The 23,792-nt window shown below is 43.4% G+C and overlaps 1 protein-coding gene across 1 annotated transcript in view; it reads left to right on the top strand.

Moving 5' to 3' along the window:
- Positions 1 to 5,376: 5,376 nt before the first annotated feature.
- GPC1 (glypican 1) overlaps positions 5,377 to 23,792 on the top strand; it is a 55,273-nt gene continuing 36,857 nt past the window's right edge. Inside the window, exon 1 of the mRNA XM_069975545.1 lies at positions 5,377 to 6,234. Coding sequence (XP_069831646.1) covers positions 6,069 to 6,234 — 166 coding nt within the window. The 5' untranslated portion in view covers positions 5,377 to 6,068. The remainder of the gene's footprint in view (positions 6,235 to 23,792) is intronic.

Here is a 23,792-nt window from a genome sequence, read left to right as displayed (position 1 = left end):
AGAGCACTGGATGAATATTCGACAGGACGGGTTGGCCAGCAGGGCAAATCGGTGCACTGAGAGTGGTAGCCCCGCCCACAGTGCACCAAGTTGCCCAATTTGCATATTGAATAGTCAATATTTACAGAAAAAAACACTAAGGCTAAAGGTAAGAAAATTACCTGGGTGCATAACAGTAGGTTAGAACCTTCTCATCTGCTGTTAGTGTCCCTTTAAAGTCAATAGGGTCTGTTGGGCTCTATCTAGCAGCAGTTCAGTCAGCTCCATTTCCCAGTACTGAAGGGAATCTGCAATGGTGTCCCCAGCCAACCTAGCCTTACGTAAACTATTAGGGATGTGTCTTATGTCAGGATTGTCATTGTAATGTGACATCAGTTTATAGTGGAAGAACCAACATTCTGCCAGTTCTGTTGTAATGTAACCAATCCCTATCAAAAAACAGAGGCACCTATGACCCCTGGTTTAATCCATCACCCCATTGTTTGCTAACAATACCATTCTTCTGAACATCATATTCCTACAGGTAAAAAGGATGAATGGGGCTGGGTTTATTCTTTTTAAGGGCCACCCAGCCTGCCACTAGAATGTATATCCTGTATGAGAGTATTTTTTTATTTTTAAAGGGGTTATCGATGATTAGAAAAACATAGCTGCTTTCTTCCCAAAACAGCGCCACACATGTCTTCAGGTTTTGTGTGGTATTACAACTCTGCTCCATTCACAACAATGGAAATAAGCTGCAATACCACACGCAAACTGGGTACAAGATTGGAGCTGTTTCTGCATAAAAGCAGCTATGTTTTCCCAATTCTGGACAACCCCTTTAAGATTAAATTCTAACATTCTTGAAAAAAACCCAATGTAAGACTAGGCTGTGTTATAATTAATAGTTCTAAACTATATGAATTCTTTAGGAGCAGAATTATTGTATTGCCTAGGGCTGTGTAGCCCAGGATCATCAGACTACAGCTAGCCAAGTGTCACTTTTACTGGTCCAAACTTTTCAACCCCCACACCTACAGTTCTGCTCATCCTTAAAGGGGTAGTGCGGCGGTAAAGAATTATTCACAGACTAACACACATTACAAAGTTATACAACTTTGTAATGTATGTTATGTCTGTGAATGGCCCCCTTCCCCGTGTCCCACCCCCACCCTTGTACCCAGAAGTGTGGTGCGCTATACTCACCTGTCACGTGCCGACACCCGTCTCCGATCTTCAGCGAGTGACGTCTTCTTCGGGCGGACGGCGAACAGCTCCGACTGTCCCGATTGCCGGCCGCCCTCTGCAGCGTCATCCGATGCTCAGCCGCGATTGTCTGAGCATAACTGTGCTCAGACAATCGCGGCTGAGCACAGTTGTGACGCGGCGGAGGGGGGACAGACGGCAGCGACTCGGCCGTCCGTCCGAAGATGACGTTTGGCACAAGATGACGGACGGCCCTTGACACAGATCAGGTAATGTATAATGCACCACACTTCCGGGTATACGGGTGGGGGTGGTGGGACACGGGGAACGGGGCGATTCACAGACATAACATACATTACAAAGTTGTATAACTTTGTAATGTGTGTTATTCTGTGAATAATTTCTGAGCGCCGCTCTACCCCTTTAAATTCTCCCAAAACAGCAAATAATATAAATGTACAATTCAGTTCTATAAATCTGCAAAAAATACTCAGTCCCAAACTGTGTGAAAATATGAGAAATGTGATGATTTAGCAGTTTGTGAAATACATCTTAACACTCCTGACACAGATATTCAGTGATGAACATTCATGGCCATCTCGCTGTTCCTCCGCATCCCATAGATACCTCCTTACAGAGTAATATGTCCAGTCATTTGTAATATTTAACCCCCACACCCAAAAGAGGTCATAGTGCACAGGTCACTGGGGGCTTTCACCAGGTCACAGCCAGAGAGGACAGGTCAGGGGGCAAACTTTTTTTTTACTTGGAGCCGTGTGTCTGCTGGAAATGTCTCTGTCTTCATATATTTATATCTCCCCAATAATAGATAGCGACGGCTACAGGACGGAGGTCGACAAATTGTTACTGCCTGTGACAGCGGTGGTGTTTTTAATAGTGACGCATGTCTCCTGGAGCTAAAAATATTGAAGTGGCGTAACATGAACGTCCTAGAATCCATGTTACCTGTAGGCAATGATTTCAATGTAAAATATTAGCAGTGTTATCTCTATTGGGGTACTGCAGAAGATGATACGTATCAGAGACCCCTAACCTTTGAGAAATAGGAACCACTCAGAGACGGTAAAATAAAATTTAACATGAAAAGAAAGATGGGAACTTGCAACTTTTTGCAAATAAATATTTCAGTGTGGGATTTCACAGGCAGCATTGCTATGCCTCGGATATGTCTGAATATGGGGAGAAGAGAACGTTCAGACATTAGAGGTGATTTACTAATACCAACTCTCCATAGTTCTGTCCTCTCTATGGCCACAGTTCGGTGCACAGCAGGTACACTGCATATACTATTTCTGTACACAGTTTGTTCCACACTTACTTGACTGCTTCATGTTAGTCAGCCATTTGCAAATACGCAAGGGTTTATCAAGCACCATATGTCAAATTAGTAAATATCATGGAAAAAGAGGAGTCACATTATGTGGTGGCCATGTCGGGCACTCAGCAGACAATAATAGTAACTGGGCCAGTGTGTTTCCACTGAAGTGAGGAAACCAGTTTTGTGGTGTCTTCTTATACTGTCCCAGTCAGGTTGTTGGACATGCGATAACTGCCCCATGCTTTGTGCCATGTTAGGGATCAGTACCATATACAACCATAAAGTGGTTCCCATAGACTGCTATGGGCCTGTGCTGTACCTCCTTGAGCCTCTGAAGGCACATAGGAGGACTTTTATTATCAGGCTAAAATGCCTTTTTATAGCGCAAATGGGCCCACGTAACTACATGGTGGTCCAAAAGTAGTTGGACAGAAAATAATAAGATTTACACACATTTAACTGGATCTCTAAAACTGGCTCAGTTGCCCCTAGCAACAAATTAGATTCCACCTTTCATTTTCCAAAGAGTCTGGGAGGAATAAAAAGTGGAAACAGACAGTTTCACTTTACAGCATGTCTGATAAATCTCCCCCTTCATAACTCTATTACACATAGAGGGACATGTATAAAAAGGGGAAAATGCCTTTTTTAGGCGTATCGACCCCATCTGCGCCACCTTCGCCAGTGGGGCGGAGAGGGAGCGTTGCGGGGGGTGAGGCAGCACGCAGAGGGGTCGCGGCCTCTGCATGCGCCGCATTTCATCTCATTTTCCGGCGGAAGAAAGGTGGCAGAACAGGGGAGCGGGAGCATGCGCGACATTTAATATTTTTTCTGCCCAAAAAAGTAATTGAGGGGCGGGGCCAATGGCGGTGATGTGGGCGGGTCTAAGCGGTGCTGTTGCTGTGAAGCCCCACCCACTTAGCACAATCTGCAGTTGATAAAAGATCACTTTTTACTTGAACAAGCACCATGATGTATGATATAAAATAAGGTATGAAAACTGCTAAATTTACCCATTACACCTGAGTAGAGAAGTCAGAATGCAAAAAGGGTATGACAGTGTCACTTTAAGCCCTGAGCAAAAAACGCCAGACTTAATTAATGTTCCCCATAGTGTTTTTCACATGGGTTCACACCTAACAAGTGAGAAGTAAATTGTGCCATGCTGCACTGTATGCCATAATACCAACGGTGTCACCAGGGCTTTAGATCCAAATTCCAAGTATATTGCCCTGAACTCCTGACTAAAGTTGTGGGAACCGTCGGACTTTTGGTCCGACAGCATCTGCGCTCAATCGTGATGCCTGTGATCCCGGGATCGCAACTATGCGGCCGGGATCACAGGCATCACGATTGAGCGAACTGCTTTTGGACCAAAAGTCCGAAAGGTTCGCTCATCCCTTGTCCCGACCAGCATCTTTTTGGAACTGGATTCAGCGTTTTAGTACTGAGCTCACCTTTCACTGGGTTGGGCTGGTATGTGACCAATACTGAGTGACTGCATCACTTAGAATACCATACATAGAGCTGAGATGCTGTGTGTAAGAATGTCATGTATATAGGATATGCCAACTGGCAGGGGGAAAGGGGGCAAAACCTATATATCTCTGATCTTTATGGCACTCCCTTTCTGAATCTGAGGAAGGAAAGGAAGGAAGGGAGGGAGGGAAGGAAGGAAGGAAGGAAGGAAGGAAGGGAGGGAGGGAGGGAGGGAGAAAGGAGAGAACAAGGGAGGAAGGAAGGGAGGGAGGAAGGAAGGAAGGGAGTGAGTGAGGGAGGGAGGGAGGAAAGAAAAAAAGGAAAGAAGGAAGGGAGAGAGAGAGGGAGGGAGGGGGAAAGAGAGGGAGAAAGGAAGGAAGGAAGGAAGGGAGGGAGGGAGGAAGGAAGGAAGGAAGGAAGGGAGGGAGGGAGGGAGGGAGGAAGAAAGGAGGGAGCAAGGGAGGAAGGAAGAGAGGAAGGAGGAAAGGAGAGAGCAAGGGAGGAAGGAAGGAAGGAAGGAAGGGAGGGAGAAAGGAGAGAGCAAGGGAGGAAGGAAGGAAGGAAGGAAGGAAGGGAGGGAGGGAGAAAGGAGAGAGCAAGGGAGGAAGGAAGGAAGGAAGGAAGGAAGGGAGGGAGGGAGGAAGGAAGGGAGGAAGGAGGAAAGGAGAGAGCAAGGGAGGAAGGACGGAAGGGAGGGAGAAAGGAGAGAACAAGGGAGGGAGGGAGGGAGGAAGGAAGAAAGAAGGGAGGAAGGAAGGTAGGTATAGGATATGCCAACTGGCAGGGGGAAAGGGGGCAAAACCTACATATCTCTGATCTTTATGGCTACAGCCACTCCCTTACTGAATCTGAGGAAGGGAAGGAAGGAAAGAAGGAAGGAAGGAAGGAAGGGAGGGAGGAAGGAAGGAAGGAAGGAAGGAAGGAAGGGAGGGAGGAAGGAAGGAAGGAAGGGAGGGAGGGAGGGAGGGAGGGAGGGAGGAAGGAAGGAAGGAAGGAAGGAAGGAAGGAAGGAAGGAAGGGAGGGAGGAAGGAATAAAGTAATTAATTAAGGGAGGGAGGAAGAATAAAATGAAAATAAAATATTCTATTTCTCCAGTTTTCCTCACTTTTCAGGTAACAAAATCCAACAGTAAATAAAAATCCATCAAATAATAAGAAAGTGTCTTATAAAACAACCACCTCCTCCTGCATGTGTAAGGTGTATACAGAGAGCTATAGACTGTGACACTATATACTCTCTCACACCCTGGCACTCCCCAGCTCTCGCCCGGCTGCCCACCACCCAACCACACAGCCGTGTACATTCCCCGGGGCCGGGATGAGCGGCCGCCTCTGATTGGCTGCTGCTCGTCAATGTGCTCGGTGCAGCGCTCAGCGGCAGCTCAGTGTGTGCAGGGGAGCGGGCAGTCCGCAGCATCACCGTCCTCTGCTGCAGCCTGTACCGGAGCCAGCATCACCGTGTCCGGGGAAGCGGCACAGCCGGTGCGGACAGCACTACAGACACCGGTGACACCTTACAATACGGGAGCTGCTGGGCGACACCATGGGGGAGGCTCCTGTGTGAGGTGACATGGACCTCTAGGCTGCAGTGCTCGGCTATAGGCTATATGATAGCACTGGGCTCCCTGGATGTCACTGTCCTGCTGCTGCTGCTGCTGCTCTAGGAATTCTTGACTCCATCCCTCCCCATAGAGGACTACACCCATCATCATCATCATCCTCCCCACAAGGCTGAGCATCCTCCTGACAGGAGTCATTGCAGCTGCCTCAGTGTCACAGCTTCCCCCTCTCCATGTACAAGCCTCCCCATCCTGGACATGCCCAGTCCCATCTGCCCTGCCTGCTTCCTACCCTGGGGCTCCCCTGTGCCCCTGCTGCCACATGAATGCCCATACATGATGTGCTAGCTGGTGCTTCTTCCTGTGAGGTGCCCTCAGCCAGACAGGACAAGATCTCAGGGGCTTGCTGACTTGTGCATGTTGCTTCCTTTGCCTGGGGTCAACATTTTTTACTTCCACAAGTTTATTTCTTGGCCTGTGTGCGTATCCCATCCACCGTGGCCATGGAGTGGCCATGTGGGTATTCCTGGTGGCATCTTGGAATTGTCTTCTTTGTGCATTGGGCGTCTGGAGAGATGGGGAACAAAGCCAAGAGCTGTGAAGCGGTGAGACAGATGTATAGTGCCAAAGGCTTCATCCTAAGTGGAGTCCCCCAGTCAGAGATATCAGGTGAGTGCTGCTCTGGGGTACATGGGAATGTACACATTAATGAAGCACAAAAGAGATCATGGGGAGAAAGAAATTGTCAGTACTGGTCCCAGTCTTGTGCCAGGTTAATGTCAATACATGACAGTTCTAGTAGCCGGTGACATAGGAAGTGACAAGCGGTAAAAATAGGTCAAATTTGTCTATGTGACCTTCTGTAATTGTAAAGTACCCCCGCCCCAGTTGTATCTGTTTTTCCTCGTAATATGAAGAATAGATTGAGGAATTTTCAATTTTGGGATTGGATCATTGATATTAGGGTATAATGGATAATGGAGTTGGGGTCTACTTTGGATGAGGCCTCTGTCCTTGCTCTCCTGGTCTCATTAGAATTAGCGTCCTTGTCTCTGGTGTGGGAATAACTCCCATGAATTAGCCTTGGCGGATGGGTGTCCTCAGGGAGGAGTAATGGTCCAGTCAGCCTGAGCTCATCCCAGTCTTTCAGCCTTTTCCTAATGTCTATGTGCAGGGTACGGCCATTGTACAGGAATGTTCTTCCTAACATCTGGTACTTTGTAGCCTAGGGTCTATTATGGGTACCAGGCATTCCAGCGTATAACTTAGGGTCACTTTGTTACCCTCTCAGTGATATGAGTGATATGCTCCAACAACATTCAAGGTTATAAATAAAATTCTTCCGTGACATTGCATAGATCTCCTTGATGGGATTTCTGTACATTTGTATGCCTCAGTTTGACATCTTTGGTGACTTATGAGAAGTATCTCACCTGCATACCCGTCCTGACGTCTCAGGTGTGTTCTCACGGTCTATTTGAAGTCGGTGCCCTTGATTGACATCTGCTAGGTGTGTTCTTTAATAAGATCTCATCTATGTACCAAGCCTGACAGCTTCTTCTCTAAGTTCTTTGCTGAGATTCCAGGTGTGTATGGAAGACTAGCTCATGACCTGGGTCCTGTAGAGACATGTTGGTGTATGCCTTAGGTTGATCTCAGGGCCAGTGACACATCCTAGTGCTTCAAAAACTTACTGGATAGAGCTATAGAAAACTATACTTTATCAATAGCTTTTCTAATGCTGACTCAGTGAGAGCAAATAGTTACACCGGGGACCCAAAGTGATAGCTGGTGGCCGCTTACCACATTACAAGGTTGTTATTGCAGGTTATTTTGCCATTGTGTGCCTTCCTGAACTCTGTTAAATGGTTTCTAGACAGTGTAAGAAGCTATGGGTCGGCTTTATGTGGTCGTCATTGGTTTAATGGGACTGATTTACAGGGCTGATTTATGGGTCTGAAGACTCACAGATGACACACAGGCTTGGTTAGGCTACTGGCTTCTGCATCCTCAACCCCTTAGCAAGCATTAGTTACAAACTGTGAGGAACTTGGGGCCAGGATTGCAGACTATGTGTCTGTTATTAATGCAGAACCCATCGGAATGGATCACTTTTGTGCATTAGCCAGCTTATTTCCATTAGGTCACAGTAGGACCTTTAGCCTGTGTGGCAGTGCCATCATCCGCCTCATCCCCTGTATGTATAGACACTCTGCTGCATCATGTGAAGCCTTTATTAAATTTAAGGACGACAGGCTGGAGTGCAGCCCTGGTCATTCAATTTTTAAATATAGTTGCAAAGATATATATATATATATATATATAGTGTGTATGCTCACCACTGTCAGTTTATACCTATCCCATTGTATGCATAAATATTTGGTGGCTCCTCCAAGGGTCCAGCATTAGATATAGATGCCATTTCATTGATACTTTTCTCATTGTGTTTAACCATAAAATCTTCAGATCCTTTACCCATAGGATTTTTGCATTGCCGTAGTGCTGTGGCTTTGTGCCACTTCACCAACACCTGACATTTCCAATCCTGTATAATATCCGCATATTCCACAGCACTGGACAGAGACTGCAGTCGCTAGCATCACTTTCTTTCCCAATAGTCTACACAAGCAGTCATGTAACTTATCGATATGTTCTTGAAGTGTTGGGGGAGGCCAAAGGACATGTAGGGTCGAATTGTATATGTGCACCATATGCTTACCACATTCTAGCACAGTGCATTGGATTTGCTGTGCAAATAGAAGACCCAGTGCTTTTAGGTTATATGGGCGTGTATGCTGTTTGGTGCCCAGACTGAGCCGATGAATACTTACATTCCTTTACTACTTTTAGGTCTTCCCTGTCCACTTTGCAGTCCTCCAGCATGTTAACTGCAGCAGCTTTTGTAATATCAAGGCTGGTTATCACCATCAGGCAATGATCTGCTATGACAGTGTTGGAGATCAAAGCTACTGCTGCTGGTAATCTTTCTCCTCTTTATGTGTTGCTCCTGAGAGCTGCTGACATTTACAAGGGTGCGTTGTTTCAGTTCACTCCGTTTACCCAATGCTTTATTAATCGGGATTTCATAGAAATGTGAGTTCTTTTCCATGGTTTTACTATATGGACGTAACGTCCTGTGATGTTGGGAGAACTCGATCACACCTGAACAGTGGAGGACTTTGTCAGAAACAAGACATAGCTTCACATTGATTTCTGTGTCTTGATTAATGAAGAAGAATGGCTGAGGGGGGGAAAATGGAGATGAAACAAGCAAATAAATCTGTAATCGAGGAAGTCATCAAGGGGATGAGATTTCCCCCTGAGGTTATCAGAGGAGTGAGTACAGAAGAGGGGAATGTGTGAATCATTGGCTGTAGAGTGCCTGAGGAATGGAGACGAGTGGTAAGGCTTGGACTGTTTGGAATAGGGAATCAAACACCTAACAAATTCTGAAAGAACAAAGAGCAGTTCTTTATAAGACCAAATAAAGGTGCACGGGAAGTTGCTGACCCTTCTGTTGTCTCTTTGGCTTGTAGAACGGCCATGCCATCGCCTCTTTAATCTTGTCATGCAGCAGAAGTTGTGGAGTCAAATTAGCAGTGAAAGAGTCTCATATACAATGGCGACGTTAAGAGTAGAAGGAGTTTGGCAGTAACATAAAAATAATAAACAAAACAAAGCACATTGGAGAAAAATAGTTCTTCAAATACCAGTATTGTCCTCACAGAGGCATGCCGGATCTTCGTGATGTCATTGTCCTAAGTAGTTTAGTAGATTTAATTTGCAAACTGTAGCCATCTTTGCGTGAATAAAGTGGCTACATCCAGTTTATGTTGTCAAAATATTAAAAAGGATATTCTGGTTCGATGCAGTTATCACCCATTTACTGGCTAGGGAATAACGATTAGATTAGATGGGGTCTGACTGCTGGCACCTCTACCAGTTACCATAAAGTCTTCTGTCCCCCCCCCCCCCCCCACATACACCTGCAGCTAGGTGGCGCTGGACTGGAGTAGTGGATGAGCATGTGCCCTGCCGAGTCATTGACAGCCACTGCCATGTGTTTGGCCGTTTTAGGGAAAACTATAGACTTTATATGGAGCAGAAGGGAGTAGTGTTGACCATAGCACCATTTAAACACCCTGTATTGTGTCTGGGGGAAATGGGGCTGAGGCTCCATCTGGTTTTCAGTGTCGTCAACAGTCATACCCCCACTCATCTTATAGTTGACTCCTATCCATTGGATAAGTGGTAATTGTTGTCAACTGGAATAACCAGAAGCAGTATGTTTGTTCTTAGAAATTATTGATTTTAGGGGCCTTAATGTGCCCATTAAAAAAGCTTTGTGTACAACATATATCATATCTTTTATATTACCTTCTTCTTGTCACAAACCGGTGTTTAGCTGTAAGGCAACTAACTGCAGCAGTAACCCTCCCCCGCTGCTTGAAAAGCAATAGGAGACCCGTAACATGAACCAACACCCATTGACCAGGCTTCAACCTATTTCCCACCATTTGTTAGCCAACAATGAAAGGAATCGGAAGGAAATTAACACCTGTATTCTCTGTAATATTCTTTAAGATCATGCAGCAAGCTCCGTCTTCCCTTCTGCCGAGCATTATTGTATATGGAGTGAACAAGAGAGAAAGTTGTCGACTGAATGTTCTTCTGAAAGCTTTGTTGTATGACCAGAATGATGGGAATTCTGGTTTCTCCGTGAGCTAACTGGTGGTTATCCAGTATGGTGGTCCTCCCCCAATATGTGTTTTATAAGCAGATGAAGGGCAGTTTGATGTATAAGATGCCATATAGAGCGTAATGAACATGAGCTGGGGTTATGTACACACAGGCAAGTCGGCAATGTGAAATTGGATTTTCCACAATAAGAAGATATTTGTTTGCACTGGATTTATTGAAATAAATGACAAATAGCTGTTACTTTTCCATTAGTGTCGACATTATCCACATTTTCCACTTTATCCATGACACTCCTGAAAAAAAGGAACAATACAGATTATTACTGTCTCTGGAGTATGGTAGAAGGTTTTTCCCTATGGCGGCAGTAAAGCCTTGTTAGTAAACAGAGGGCTCAGATGCTGCTTATATGTTTCGGAAGCTCCATGTTGTATTCCATCCAACCACAATGTGAATAAACATCCCGGCTGTTCAGTCCAAGCAGAATTTTATGTTACAAATTCCATTGGAATGAAATCTCTAAATCATAAGCGGTGACCTCGGTCTAAACATCTGTGCATTGCAACAAGTACTTGTGTGTCCCATATAACACAATGTTCTGGCAATAAGATGCAGTTCCCTTAGGGTGGTGTCACACAGAGCATTTATATGGGCGTTTTTACGGATGTTTTTTGCCACCCTGACATGTTATAGGTCAGTAAGCTGGTGTGAAACGTATGCTGCGTCTTTGAGTCTGTGACAAAACGTGATGGTATTTGTTTAGGCTTTTTTCCCCATAGATTTCTCTAGATTTATTTTACTTAAAAAATTGACAAATAAAATGTAGAGTGAGAAATTATTATGGCACATACTCTAATTTCTTTTTGTGGCTCATGAACAGTTACAGAAATGCCCAAATTGTTAAGAGGCCTATGCTATCTTGCTCCATTGTCTTTTGTATTAAATAGTCACTATTGTTTAAAAAAGTAATATCCATGTGAAAGTCTGTGTGATTCCTAACAATTCTATAAATTATTTTATTTACCAAAACTGATTCCTTGACCCAGAGAAAAAAGCTCTAACATCTGATTGCTGTTAGGGAAATTCTGTCTCTGGTAACAGATACAGCAAGACAAAACACAGGAAGTCAGTTCAAGACTTTGCATGCACTATGTGCAGGAGAAAGTGGCAGAGAAAGAGTGTGTTCCTGCAAGCTGTGTTCCTTCTCCAGAGCATCTGCATTGTCCATGCAAGGTAGATCAAGTCTTCCCTCTCTTATCAGCAGCATTAAGAACAGTAGAATCTTAGTGCAGACCTCTCCTTATTGTGCTGCTGCTGTTTCTTACATTTCTGCTCACACAGCACATTGCAGAACCAGTATATAAGTACAGTAACTCTTTCTTTCCCACGTGCCATCTAAAGTGCTGTACTGTGTAAGTCATTACCCCAGCACAGTGCCAGCTTGTTCAATACACTGGCATTGGTATGGGCCAAAGGAAGGAAGTACTTTGTGTATTGAAATGGAGAGAATGAGAAATAGCCATGCACCCCCTCTGAAGGGTTAACATAAAGCCATGGCGTTTTTTAAAACCAGGCGAGGTTTTGCTGCTCAGTTCCATTGAAGTGAATGGAGCTTAAAGGGGTTATCCAGTGCTACAAAAACATGGCCACTTGCTTCCAGAGACAATACGACTCTTGTCTCCAGTTCAGGTGTGGTTTGCAATAAAGCTCCATTCACTTCAATGGAACTTATTGGCAAACCCCACCCAAACTGGAGACAAGAGTGGTGCTGTCACTGGAAAAAAGTGGCTATGTTTTTGAAGCGCTGGATAACCCCTTTAATTGCAAACCGCACCAGAACTGGAGACAAGAGTGGTGCTGTCTCTGAAAGAAAGTGGCCATGTTTTTGTAGCACTGGATAACCCCTTTAATATGTTCCCCCATGTGAGAAGGAAGTCTTAAAGGGGCATATTTGGGCTTTACCGCTGAGTCTGGGGGAGCAGGAGCCACTCTTACTAAGTGTTTCTGTATTGTGGCTCATAGAGGGACCCCATTCCATGATATGCATATACCCTAATAGGACGATGCACCCCATTAAAATAAAAACATTTTTAATATGCTATCAGTGAGCATTAGCAATGCGGCAGCTGTAGGTGCTGGCCAGAGGGATTGTTGGAATAGCACTTTAAGAATGAGTCCATCAAGCTTCTGTGCCAGCAGTTTCTATTAAGGAGCTATGCAATATTTCTTTCCTCTAACCTGCCTTACATTATCTAGATGGGTATACATTATATAAATTGCTCCTGGGATGTATCCAGCATTGTCTGACATACTGTGAACAGCGTTTGGACAAAACACAACTTTGGGAGCAATCTCCATTAACATAAACCTGATAACCTGGTAAATAGTAATATATGCTGCTGTCTATCGGGGCTTCAGTTTGCTGTCCAGTTGTCATATTATAAGGAGAAAGCATTTTACAGCTTCACATGAATATGTGGTTTATTCCTCATACCCTAACAGGTGCACCAGTCAAATAGCAGTCACAAGGCTGTCAGTGTTCTTGGACATAGGTCATTCAATGATCATATTGTATTACACTGACCGCCATTTGTCCTTATCATTTCACACTTAAATGACTGGTTGCAGTGCTCAGGTGGTTGGCGATAGAAGCTGGGGCTACAGGTCACTAAATGTAATGTAGCCTAATGTGCTTCTGAAGCCATATACATGTGTTTATGTGTTTTTTTATACCATTTTACATCTTCTCAAAATGCTCCATCCCCCCCCTCTCCCCCGTTCCCCTAAGAGATGTGAGTTTACAGTTTGTCTAACAATTTGCTTTATAGTCAGATGGGTGAGAACTTAATTTTAGTAGTAAGAGTGAATATCAGGTGATGGTCAGGGATTGTGCTTTAGGTATACACGCCTCCCATTGTAAAACATTCATACCCCCTGACCGTGTAATCATGCCCATCACCTGATATTCACGCCCACCTGACCATGAACTGAATTGTCAGACAAACACCAAGCTATTTAATCATAGTAAAATCTCAATTAAGAACTCTGAGCAAAAGTGACCGTTTATGTGTAAATCTTTATATATAGCAGCCAATGTGAATAAGCAAAGCTGCAGTGTAAAGCACGTGGGAAAACAAGCATAGTGAAGATGGACTTGAAATTAAAGGAGAAGTCAGAAAAAAATAAAAATTTGCAAGCAGACAGGAGCAGGGGGGGGAAACAATAAACAAGAACTACTTACCTCTCCCTGTGCCTCCGCAGTCACAGGCGTCAGGATCCCTGCCGGAAATCATTTTCCCCCAGTTCCAATGTTGTCACGACTCGGGGGGAAAATGCCAAACCCGGCTGATGGATCGCACGCTCAGCCAATCAGTGAGTAGAACGGCATCCTGCCCCAGTCACTGATTGGCTGAGCAGGCAATCTATCAGTAGGAGGAATAACAGAGGAAGAGCACAACACAAACTATAGGAAATATTCCAAAATGATTGTTTTACAAAGCCTAGGGCTGCACTATGACATTGAGCCCACAAAAGCTTCTCCAAGTCGCTTGACCAAAATATTTTGTATGACTCGTCTGCAACTTGGTGGAAAAGTTGCAAGCACCTGATTTTCTATAACTTTTGCGTGACAGACACGTTATGTCATAATCGTAAAGGTACACCATTGACTAACATTAGGTGCAAGCAATGTTGTGTGATCAAGTCACCATGTAGCTTAAAACAGTTCAGGAGAAATTCCCTATGCTTTACCCCGCAGCTTTTTTTTTACTTACAAGTATTTACTAAAACAGACATATTAGAAGAGCTAACAGAATTACTGTTAGGGTCAATTCACACATACAAGATCTCCTGCAGATTTGATGTCGCAGATTTGATGCTGCAGATATCAATGGAACTAAATAATAGAACACAGCATCATTAAACCCACAGTAGATTCTGTGTGTGTGAATGGGTCGTTAAAGGGGCATTCCCATATTAACTTGTTAGCCCTTGTCCATAGGATAGGGTATAACGAGCTGATTGCTGGGGGTCTAATCATCAAGAATTAGAATGCAAGCCCCCCGCAAACGAATGGAGCACTCAGCATGCCTGTACGGCCACCATGGCCGCCGTTCTATTGATTCTCTCATAGGGCATAACAAGCATAAATGGGAAAACGCCTTCAAATTTGCTTTAAAAATCAGATTCAAATAATGTATACCTCAGCCATTTCCCATTTCTGACATCAAGAAAAATAAATAATCTCTGATAAAATAGAAGTGCCGTCTGCAGCCATGTATACAGTAGGCCTTCCCCTCACCTTATCACTGCCTGCGGCCATTTTGTAGGTTGTATGAAATGACTATTGACTCTTGTCACATCGCTGACCCTCACACATCATGATATTGCTCCTTCCAGGAGAGCTGAAAGCTTGGCTAATCATATTCATGAGATGAGACAAGATATTATAGTATGTCAGCCTTACTCCATCACGGCCTGTATGGATTGTCTGACAGAAGCGCTATGGTGACATTTAGCACCTTGTATTGAGGAGACTCAGTAGCCGAGCCCTGGTGTTCTCCATGGATTCAGTGGCAGGACTCGAGGGACCCGGTGTTACCTCAGACACCCGGAGCTGTCAGAGGGCATCTGATTATTGTACATGAAACATACCATATGCTCATTGTGTTCAGCACTGGTGTACTCTGGATCAGGTATTTCATAGAAAGCCTTTAACTGGTCTATTCACCCCTGGGCAGAATGTAAGATTAATGGCACTAAGCCACTAGGAAACAAAGGGACCTGTCAGCTATTGTACTAGCGGGCAGACACAAAAAGTAACAATGCCGGGTGGAAACTCAATAGCAAGAGGTATTAGCAGTAGAAAGAGACGAGTGCTGAATGTCAGACAACACAGGCCTTTTAGGAATTGCTTAGAGCAGATAGGGAATTTTTCAGCCCCTTGAAGAGAAAAGGGGACAGAGCGGTGAGAGGGCAAGACTAGGAACTGAAAAGACCCTCATTGTTTCTTGTGTATGGAAGATGAAAATATTGTCACCTTCATTGTATCTCCAAGTAATATCTATAAACTCCGGCTATCTGTGACCGAAGGGATGGACGTTCTGCTGACAAGACAGCCTTAATTTCAAGGCTTTGTGGTTTGGAATAAATACAAAAGGGTTAAATATTAGCAAAAAACATCTGTACGCGTCCGATTCGAGCGCCTCCGCTTGTCTGGCAAATGTCCCTCTAAGGCCGCACGCTCTTCACGGTCTTCGGAATCACCACACAAAAGCATTTTGTGTCATGATCCACAGAGAAATCTCCATAGAATTGACAACAATAAAAGTGACAGATCAAAAGCCTGACTCCATTTTAGAACCTTCACTATATTCACTGTATTATGTTCTTTTTTTTTCCCTACAGATCAGTCTTTTTTCTCATTTGTTGCTCAAAGAGGTTTTCTACCTAAATCTATTCAAGAAAATCTGATTAATATGGCAGTAGGAGAGAATGGTTGCCCCGTATCTGCCCTCAATGTGATGCCAGTTCAGCCTTTAGCTGAGTATCCTAAGACAGACTGGTTGCTAAGGAGATGAGAGGTTGCTAGGGAAGTTAATAGATATCCAGAGCAACCAAACTGTCATAGATTACCCAGCTGTCAAAAGAAAAAGATGAAAAGCAAGATGTCATTCCCTGTGCTATATGTAATACATGTGTCCAGTGTTCAGTAAGACAGTACTGCATCGATGACTCCAAAATTGTGATGTTTTTTCCCCCCCAGATTTTCAATCTGTATTATCTATATTATAAAATAAACCTGAAATCTTGTAGTTTTCATTCTGGCCACTAAGCTTTAAATTAAGCTAAGACTTCCAGTTCCATACAAATCATTTCCAAGCAGTGTCCTCCTTATCATCACAGACAAGATTGCAGTGAAGCATAGTGTATACGCCGGCTCTCGTCTTATAGGGCAGGTGCTGAAAAACTTTAGAACTAGACTGGAGAATCTGAGGTTGCCGTATTATGGGTAGAGCAAGCTGCAGGCATCCAGGGTATGGAAAGAAGAGATACTGTAGAGTGGCGCTGTGCCCAGAAAAACACACCTCCTTCACCCGTCTGGCCGCCCTTGTATCCTACCAGTATTACTGTACCTCCTTCTTGTGCCTCTCAGATCTTGCGGCTTACTAATGTGTTTAATTTTTATTTGGTGTGCATTGGAAGAGGGGTAGTCTTATACAATAAGTATACCTCAAAGTCTATATTTTAACTGAAAAAGTTGGGGGTCGTCTTATACGGTAGATAGAACGGGATCAAGCTATTCACAATAAAGTGATGGTCACAATCTCCTCCCTGCACAGGCCACAGAGCATGCCTAGAAAACTAAAAAGTATAGGGTTTCTTTTTCCAGTCTGGGGGTCGTCTTATACGGTAGATAGAACAGGATCAAGCTATTTACAATAAGTGATGGACACAATCTCCTCTCTGCACAGGTCACAGAGCATGCCTAGAAAACTAAAAAGTATATGGTTATTTTTCCAGTCTATTGTTCCTATGCCCATTGGGGCTCACCATAAAGCATATTTCTAAATGCTGTTAAACACAGCTCATGCAAGATCACTGCTCACCATAATAATGCACTAAAAATAAAATTAAATTAAAACTATTACAGTGAGAAAATAGAAACTGATTAAACAACGTTTTAGTATCCATCTCTAATCAGTAAAAAATTGTAGGGGATATATTCCCTTTAAGTGACTGCTGATCATCTGCCCCTATGTGAATTCCTGGATTAGAGAGCAGTGCAGGACCCTGAGAGAGATGTGTGTGTTGTATCACAGGGGCTGGCACTGCAGGACGACATACTGGGCACTAAAGGCCCTATTCCACGGAACGATGGAATAGAGTGCAACGATCAGCCGACATCGTTCATGTCGGCTGATCGCTGCAGTCGCTTGTTTTTCAACATGTTGAAAAACAAGCGACTGATATAGCAGCGATCTGCTTCCGTCGCTCCGTTGAATAGGAGCATCGGCAGCAGACGCTGCTATATCCTATGGGCTGCCCGGACGATCAGCGATCCCCCGGGCAAGTTTAGGGGCGGAAGGAGAACACAGGATTGTGGTAAGGATATAACTAGGTTGGTTGTGGAGGCACTGCCAGGGTAATATAAGGTGTTGATGCTGTGGCATGGGTCTTTTTGCTTTTATGCTAACCACAAATCCTATGCACTTACCAACACATAAAATAAAATCCTGGCAATCTCAATACCCCATCTCCTCTAGTTCTGTACTTGTCCTAAAACGACATATGTATTCATTTATCTCCAGGAATATAGGAGTTAACATACATTTTTGTGATATTCTTATATTTCCAACATGCTCATATGAGGTTGGTAGGTCCTGAAAATATCTACACATTATGTAAGTTTTATCCTTTTGGCCTGAAGATAAAAGCCTCATTGTAGTCTCCAAGGGATTATTGCGTAATAGCCGGCATTTTATGAATAATATATGAGATCACATGTGTTTTGTGCAATAAAGGTCACTAATGGTCGGATAAAGTGGATGTAAATTGGGCATTGGGATTGGGACCTCGTGCGATATTTCAGTTTAACGTGGTGCTATCAGATACGGCCGCATACCTTCCAGACGTATGTTTGGACAGACACTCAGATTTTATCTGTGGAATGTGGACAGGTTTTCCCAACACATAGAGAATACACATGTCCGCAGCTAGGTCGCCAAGTCTGCTTTGATGATCAGGTGCATGGCATGTGCCATTTGTGTGATGTAACCTACTATAAACAATGCATCACCGTGTCCCAGTCACTTGTGGATACAATTACATGTACCAGAGGAATAGACGTCTTCTTACGGAGTGTGATTTCTATTAGAGCTGGGGTCCTTTTTGCACAATATTAATGTTTGGAGGCACAAAGTAAAACTGATTTGCATTATTTATTTAGTCACATCACCCTTAGGGATGTCTGACTTACAAGCGGCTACCTCATCAATAATTCTTAAGTCTAAACAACAAGCATATAGTATACACCGTACAGTACGTAAACTATAGAATGGAAGCATAATACGCTCTGTATCCTGTTTCCTATCAATGTGTGTGGTGTTAAAGCTCTGGTCTGAAGTAATGTGCCTTGTATGTATTCAAATGTGATCTTACAGAATTCTTTGCTGTTTCAAAAGGTTACCTTGAGTCATCAAAAAAGTAATTTGACATATACACCAGAATAATTGTATCAAGACTTAGGCTGAGTTCACACATTTGCAGTGGTATGCTGCACAGTCGGGAACCCTGTTATAGAATAATCAGTTGTAAGTTGCAGGTTGGTAAGGCCAGGTTCACACAGGACAATGCGTTTAGTGATTCAGGATACTTCACCTTTAACATTGTTGCACCAGCTCAGAAAATGTTGCATCCGTAGATCCGGTGCTGTGTCCCATTTCAGCCTATGGAGAGAATGGCAATTCTTTCTGTTTTAGGCCTATCTGGTAAAATCATAACTATCTCCTGTGTCCTGATCCTGTGCCATTGTATTTTTGTAAGTGGGACACTTTCCAGTGTTTCCCGCCAATTGCTGCTTTGAAACCTTTTATTTATTTTTTTTTCATGCTCTTCCTCAAACATCCTAACCTTTCTCCTACCACTTGTTCTGTGGCCGCTATTACCAGGTTTTGGCAACTGGTAGCTAAAAATGTTAGTGATCCAGCTGGTTGCATCTGTTTTTTTATTCCACTCATGGTTTTGGGATTTATGATTAGGCTAAATATTTTTGCCTCTATGGCTGCTTATTTATACTGGCAAAAAAAAGACATGAATGGGTTCTAAGAGATATTGGGTATGTACATTTATTTAGCCTCTGGATATAAACAAAATGTCCCCATTGACTGACAGCAAACATTGACAGCGAACAAGTGGTGGCGGGCAGTAAGTGTTCAGTCTTAAGGCCTTATTACATCACAATAAGACAATCAGTGATTATCGTTGGAATTAGACAGTCAGCAATTGTTTGTTCTGATTAGCTGATTGATGTTATTCAACCTGTTAAAAAAAATCATCTGGCGCTGGCTGCAGATCACTCCATGTAATAGCTGATTCACAGCTGTTGGCTGATTAAAGGGGTATTGGCGTTGGTATATTGGAAATAATGATATTATTCTTAACTCTCCACACACCCTTGGTGTCCTCTTGCCATGTCTGTGGGTCTCCCGCTGACTGCAACTGATGCAGATGAACCCTACTCTGCAGTGGCAGCCTGCTCAGCCAGTCACTGGTCATGGCGATGTCCTATCTCGGTCATTGGTTGGCTGAGCGGGCTGTCACTGCCAATAAGGCTTCTTCAGCGGCAGTGGCAGAGAGACGGCAAGAGGAGTTAAGCATAACATCTTCATTATCTTCTAGGGGATCGTGGAAGGGTAAGCATAATCTTTACTTTCTATATACCAATGCCCCCTTTAAAACAAGGGCTGCACGGACATTGCTAAAAATGTCTGTGCATCCCTTTCCGCACAAATATTAAGCCGTAAGCAAGCTCGGTCTGGCTGTCTAATATGGCTCTTAGATTCTGGCAGATTTGTTTACGACAGCGCAAGGGCACACTAGGAACTGAAATCTTGGAAGAACACTAGACAAGGAAGCCTACACCAGACAATGGGGAGGGTGAGTAGACATTGCAACAGGTTATTACATATCCTTTCATATGCTTGGTAGATTGGGTACTGTAAATATGGTGGTCTGAGATTTGGAGAAATGGACGTAGATAACAAGTACCTTTCTCTCAACAAGAGTGTGTGACCACCACTGGACCCCAAGGATCAGAGAGAAATCACTGCAAAGAGTGCAGTTTTGTGCCCCCAACCATGTCTAGTTTACATGCTATGATATTAGGAAGAGCCCGGCACTCACCAAGTAAATTATGCTTCTTTATTGTAGTGTAGCAAACATATGGTACAAGGACGCGTTTCAGCCAAGCATGGCCTTCATCAGCTTAGGGGTGTACAATGCAGGGAGGTCACCAACAGGTATATATACATAACAAAAAACCGCCAAAGTATATGGGCGGGGCCAAACGTGATGACGTCACAAAGTGGGCGGACCAACATAAAAACGTCAAGAAGTAAGCAATATGGGGAAAACATCGATTTGGCCACGCCCACTTTGTGACGTCATCACGTTTGTCCCCGTCCACTTTGTGACATCATCACATTTGGCTTTGCCCATATACTTTGGCGTTTTTTTGTTATGTATATATACCTGTTGGTGACCTCCCTGCATTGTACACCCCTAACCTGATAAAGGCCATGCTTGGCCGAAACGCGTCCTTGTACCATATGTTTGCTACACTACAATAAGGAAGCATAATTTACTTGGTGAGTGCCGGGCTTTTCCTAATATCTGAACATTTTTCTCACCTCAAGCACCACCACCACGGAAGTGCCGTCTTCTACATATTTCTATAGTTTACATGCTATAGCCTCTATAATATTGATGCAGCAGATTCATTGTCACTTTGTAGGGAAGTACAGGTGGGCTTTATTATCGATATCCCCTGTGTCTAGCATCTGGACGGAGCATAGTCTTCGGTTGCTTTATACACCTGGGCGTGTTCTCCTCGCTACTCTTGACACTTTCATGTCACTTGCTGTTCATACTGTATGTAACCTGCCTGCGGGCTACAGCGCTGCCTTCCTTTCACTCCTATTTCAAACACTTTTATGACAATTATTCTGTATTTTGAGAACTGTCTGGGAGGTTTTCTTAAAGAATGAAGCGATGAAAGGCTTGCAGAATGGCTTTTGAAGTCTTCCAATGTGAGCTAATGGTGTCTGCATGGCAGGGAGCTGTAGACTGGTGGATGAGGTCATGGAAATCAATTTGAAATGCAATTTGTGATATAATAGGAAAGCCGAGGGCTGAGTTATGGGTCATATTTATGGATCTCGGGAGCAGCTAATTATTAGTGCTTCTAGAATTCCTCAGCGCTTTTTTCTAATGAAACGAAGGTCTAAGTGTTCGATCTATAAGTATGAGGGACAAGCCAGCAAAAAAGCTGGCACTCGGGGAAGTGCACGACTGGGAATTCCCAGCTGAAGTCTTTCAATTTAATGGCCTATAATTTGGTGTCAAACTGCGGAAAAGAGTTCAAGACTTCAGAACGGCTCTTGAGTTCTACAGAACAGTCGAATATTAAAGTAATCATTGAAGAGGTCACATGACACGCAATTGGTTAACTCTGAAATCTGATTACTTTATTGAGGATTGTGTCCAGTACCGTCCAGTACCGCTCAGCTGTCTATGCAGACGTGCGCAGCTTGCATAGTTGTTTTACTCAAATTTGTGTTCTATGCTTTTTTTTAAGGGGTTATCCAGCGCTACAAAAACATGGCCACTTTTCCCCCTCTCTTGTCTCCAGTTCAGTCCAGTGGTTTGCAATTAAGCTCCATTTACTTCAATGGAACTGAGTTTGAAACCACACCCAATGTGGAGACAAGAGAGGGGGACAACCCCTTTAATCATTCCATATTGATTTATGTTACCTAGTCTCTTTAGGCTATTTTAGTTATCTACGTATCTCTCATCTCATGAAATGGAGAGTGGCTTTACCATAACAAACTCTTCTTTTATAATTGTGAAAAATAAATTCTATATTTATGTCCCTGTCCCTAGTGGGGCTCACAATTTATATGTAAAATTAACCTGACAGTACGTTTTGAAAGAAACTAGAGAACTCGGGGTAAACCCAAAAAAACACTGGGAGAACATACAAACTACAGGAAAAGGGAAAGGCCATTTCTGGACACATTGGAGCTCCGAACAGTCAGACCCCGACCAGTGACAACTCTCTTTCTTAAATGTTTTGTATCCCAGACTCTAACATAGGCACTTCACGGGGGTCTCTCTTCATGTAGTTAGCACCAAGACCTTGTTTGGCCATGATTCTGCTAAATATTGATTGGTTGCTATCTGAGACAAAAATGTGTCTCTCTGATGGATGGATATATATGGACCTGCGTGTGTGTGCACATAGCCTCAGTAACGTTTTATGACTGTAACTGCCATAAAATTAGGTGTAAGAGTATGTTAACATGCTGCAGATCAGGTGCAGAAAAAGATCACCAGCGTGTGAACGTACCCTAAGGCCCTTTTTATAGCTGTAAACCAGTCAATTTTTGGAGCATTTTTTGCATGTTTTTGGTCAATTTTAACAAAATAACAACTGCCTTCTAAACTCTATTATATTGTTTGGTGTTGCAAAAAAAAAAAAAACAGAGAAAAAGTGCCGAGAAAAAAAAACATTTTAAATAAAGGGAAAAAAGACTGTTGTTGAAGGCTGAAAATGCAGAACAAAACCTGTCCGACATGCTGACTCCATTGTGCAAGGTGTATTATTTGTTATTTGCTATTTTTTTGCATTCTGGTTAGTAAATCCCTGTCCAGATGCAAAATGCAAAGTCATTTAAGAGTCAGATTTATTGTGTTGCCCCCATAAGTTGCACCACACATAATATGCCTTTATTATTAGTAAATTCTTTGGGAAGACATACATCCCTCTAGCCACGTTTCCTTTTCAGGGGAAAAAATGAACAGGTCAAATAAGTGTCACTCAAGCAGTGTACATTATTAGTAGATGGCGTGTTCCTGACATGGCCAGACTTTGGCATTTGAGAAGACCAAATGTGATGATTAGGGAACCTAAGTTTTCCCAACTGCTTAGTACGTATAACCATAGCTGCAGATAATTATGGGAGTCTCCCAGCTTTTGCTACTTGGCTCCAGCATGTTACATGACTTTTTATTTTTATACTTGATCTACTTTTGGCTGTCTTTTCTCTGCCCGTCCCTGCTGCTGTTTAGCTTTTGTGTGCTCTTCACACCGCCTTGTATCTAAGCGCTCGCTCCGCACTGATGTAGATCTGAGAGCTGGGAGGACATTCCATCTGTGCAAAACACGTCGCTGCTCGTTCAAACACAAATAGCTCGAGAAAAAAGAGCATTACACAGATTTCTCAAGGCTGTCAGCGCAGATACCAGCCCCATTTACATTTAAATCAATCTTCCGCATAACATTGTTAACACTTCAGTTCCCGCGAAAATGACACTACAGTAAAGGAACTCCCCATTCATAGTATCTCGGAGTCTTCTATGTGTGTCCCAGAACAGGATAGACGGATGCAGTGTTTCTCGTCTGCACTTTCTTTAGGCATTTCATGGGAAATGTTGGCATTTTTTTACAGTCGAAAATCATTAACCATCCCTTTTTTATTTTCCTATTCTGCTGAAGAAATTCTGAAAGTTTGAAAACATGATAATAAACTCTGCTGAATGAACACATACATCAAAACTGCTAAAACAGCAATTCATTTTAGGGTTAGACATGTCCTTGTAACAAGGTAGTCTATACTCGGCTTAGCTCCTGGAGTGGTCCAGCTGGTAACCTTACATATACTGTGATTTGGCCACTGCTATCTTAAAGGACAACTCCGACGGGACCTAAAAAAAAAAACAGACACACACAGTATTACTCACCATCC

This window comes from Dendropsophus ebraccatus, chromosome 6 (genome assembly GCF_027789765.1).
Source record: "Dendropsophus ebraccatus isolate aDenEbr1 chromosome 6, aDenEbr1.pat, whole genome shotgun sequence".
Lineage (NCBI taxonomy): Eukaryota > Metazoa > Chordata > Amphibia > Anura > Hylidae > Dendropsophus > Dendropsophus ebraccatus.
The sequence above is the reverse complement of the archived record's forward strand: the minus strand, read 5'-3'. Positions and strand labels throughout refer to the sequence as shown.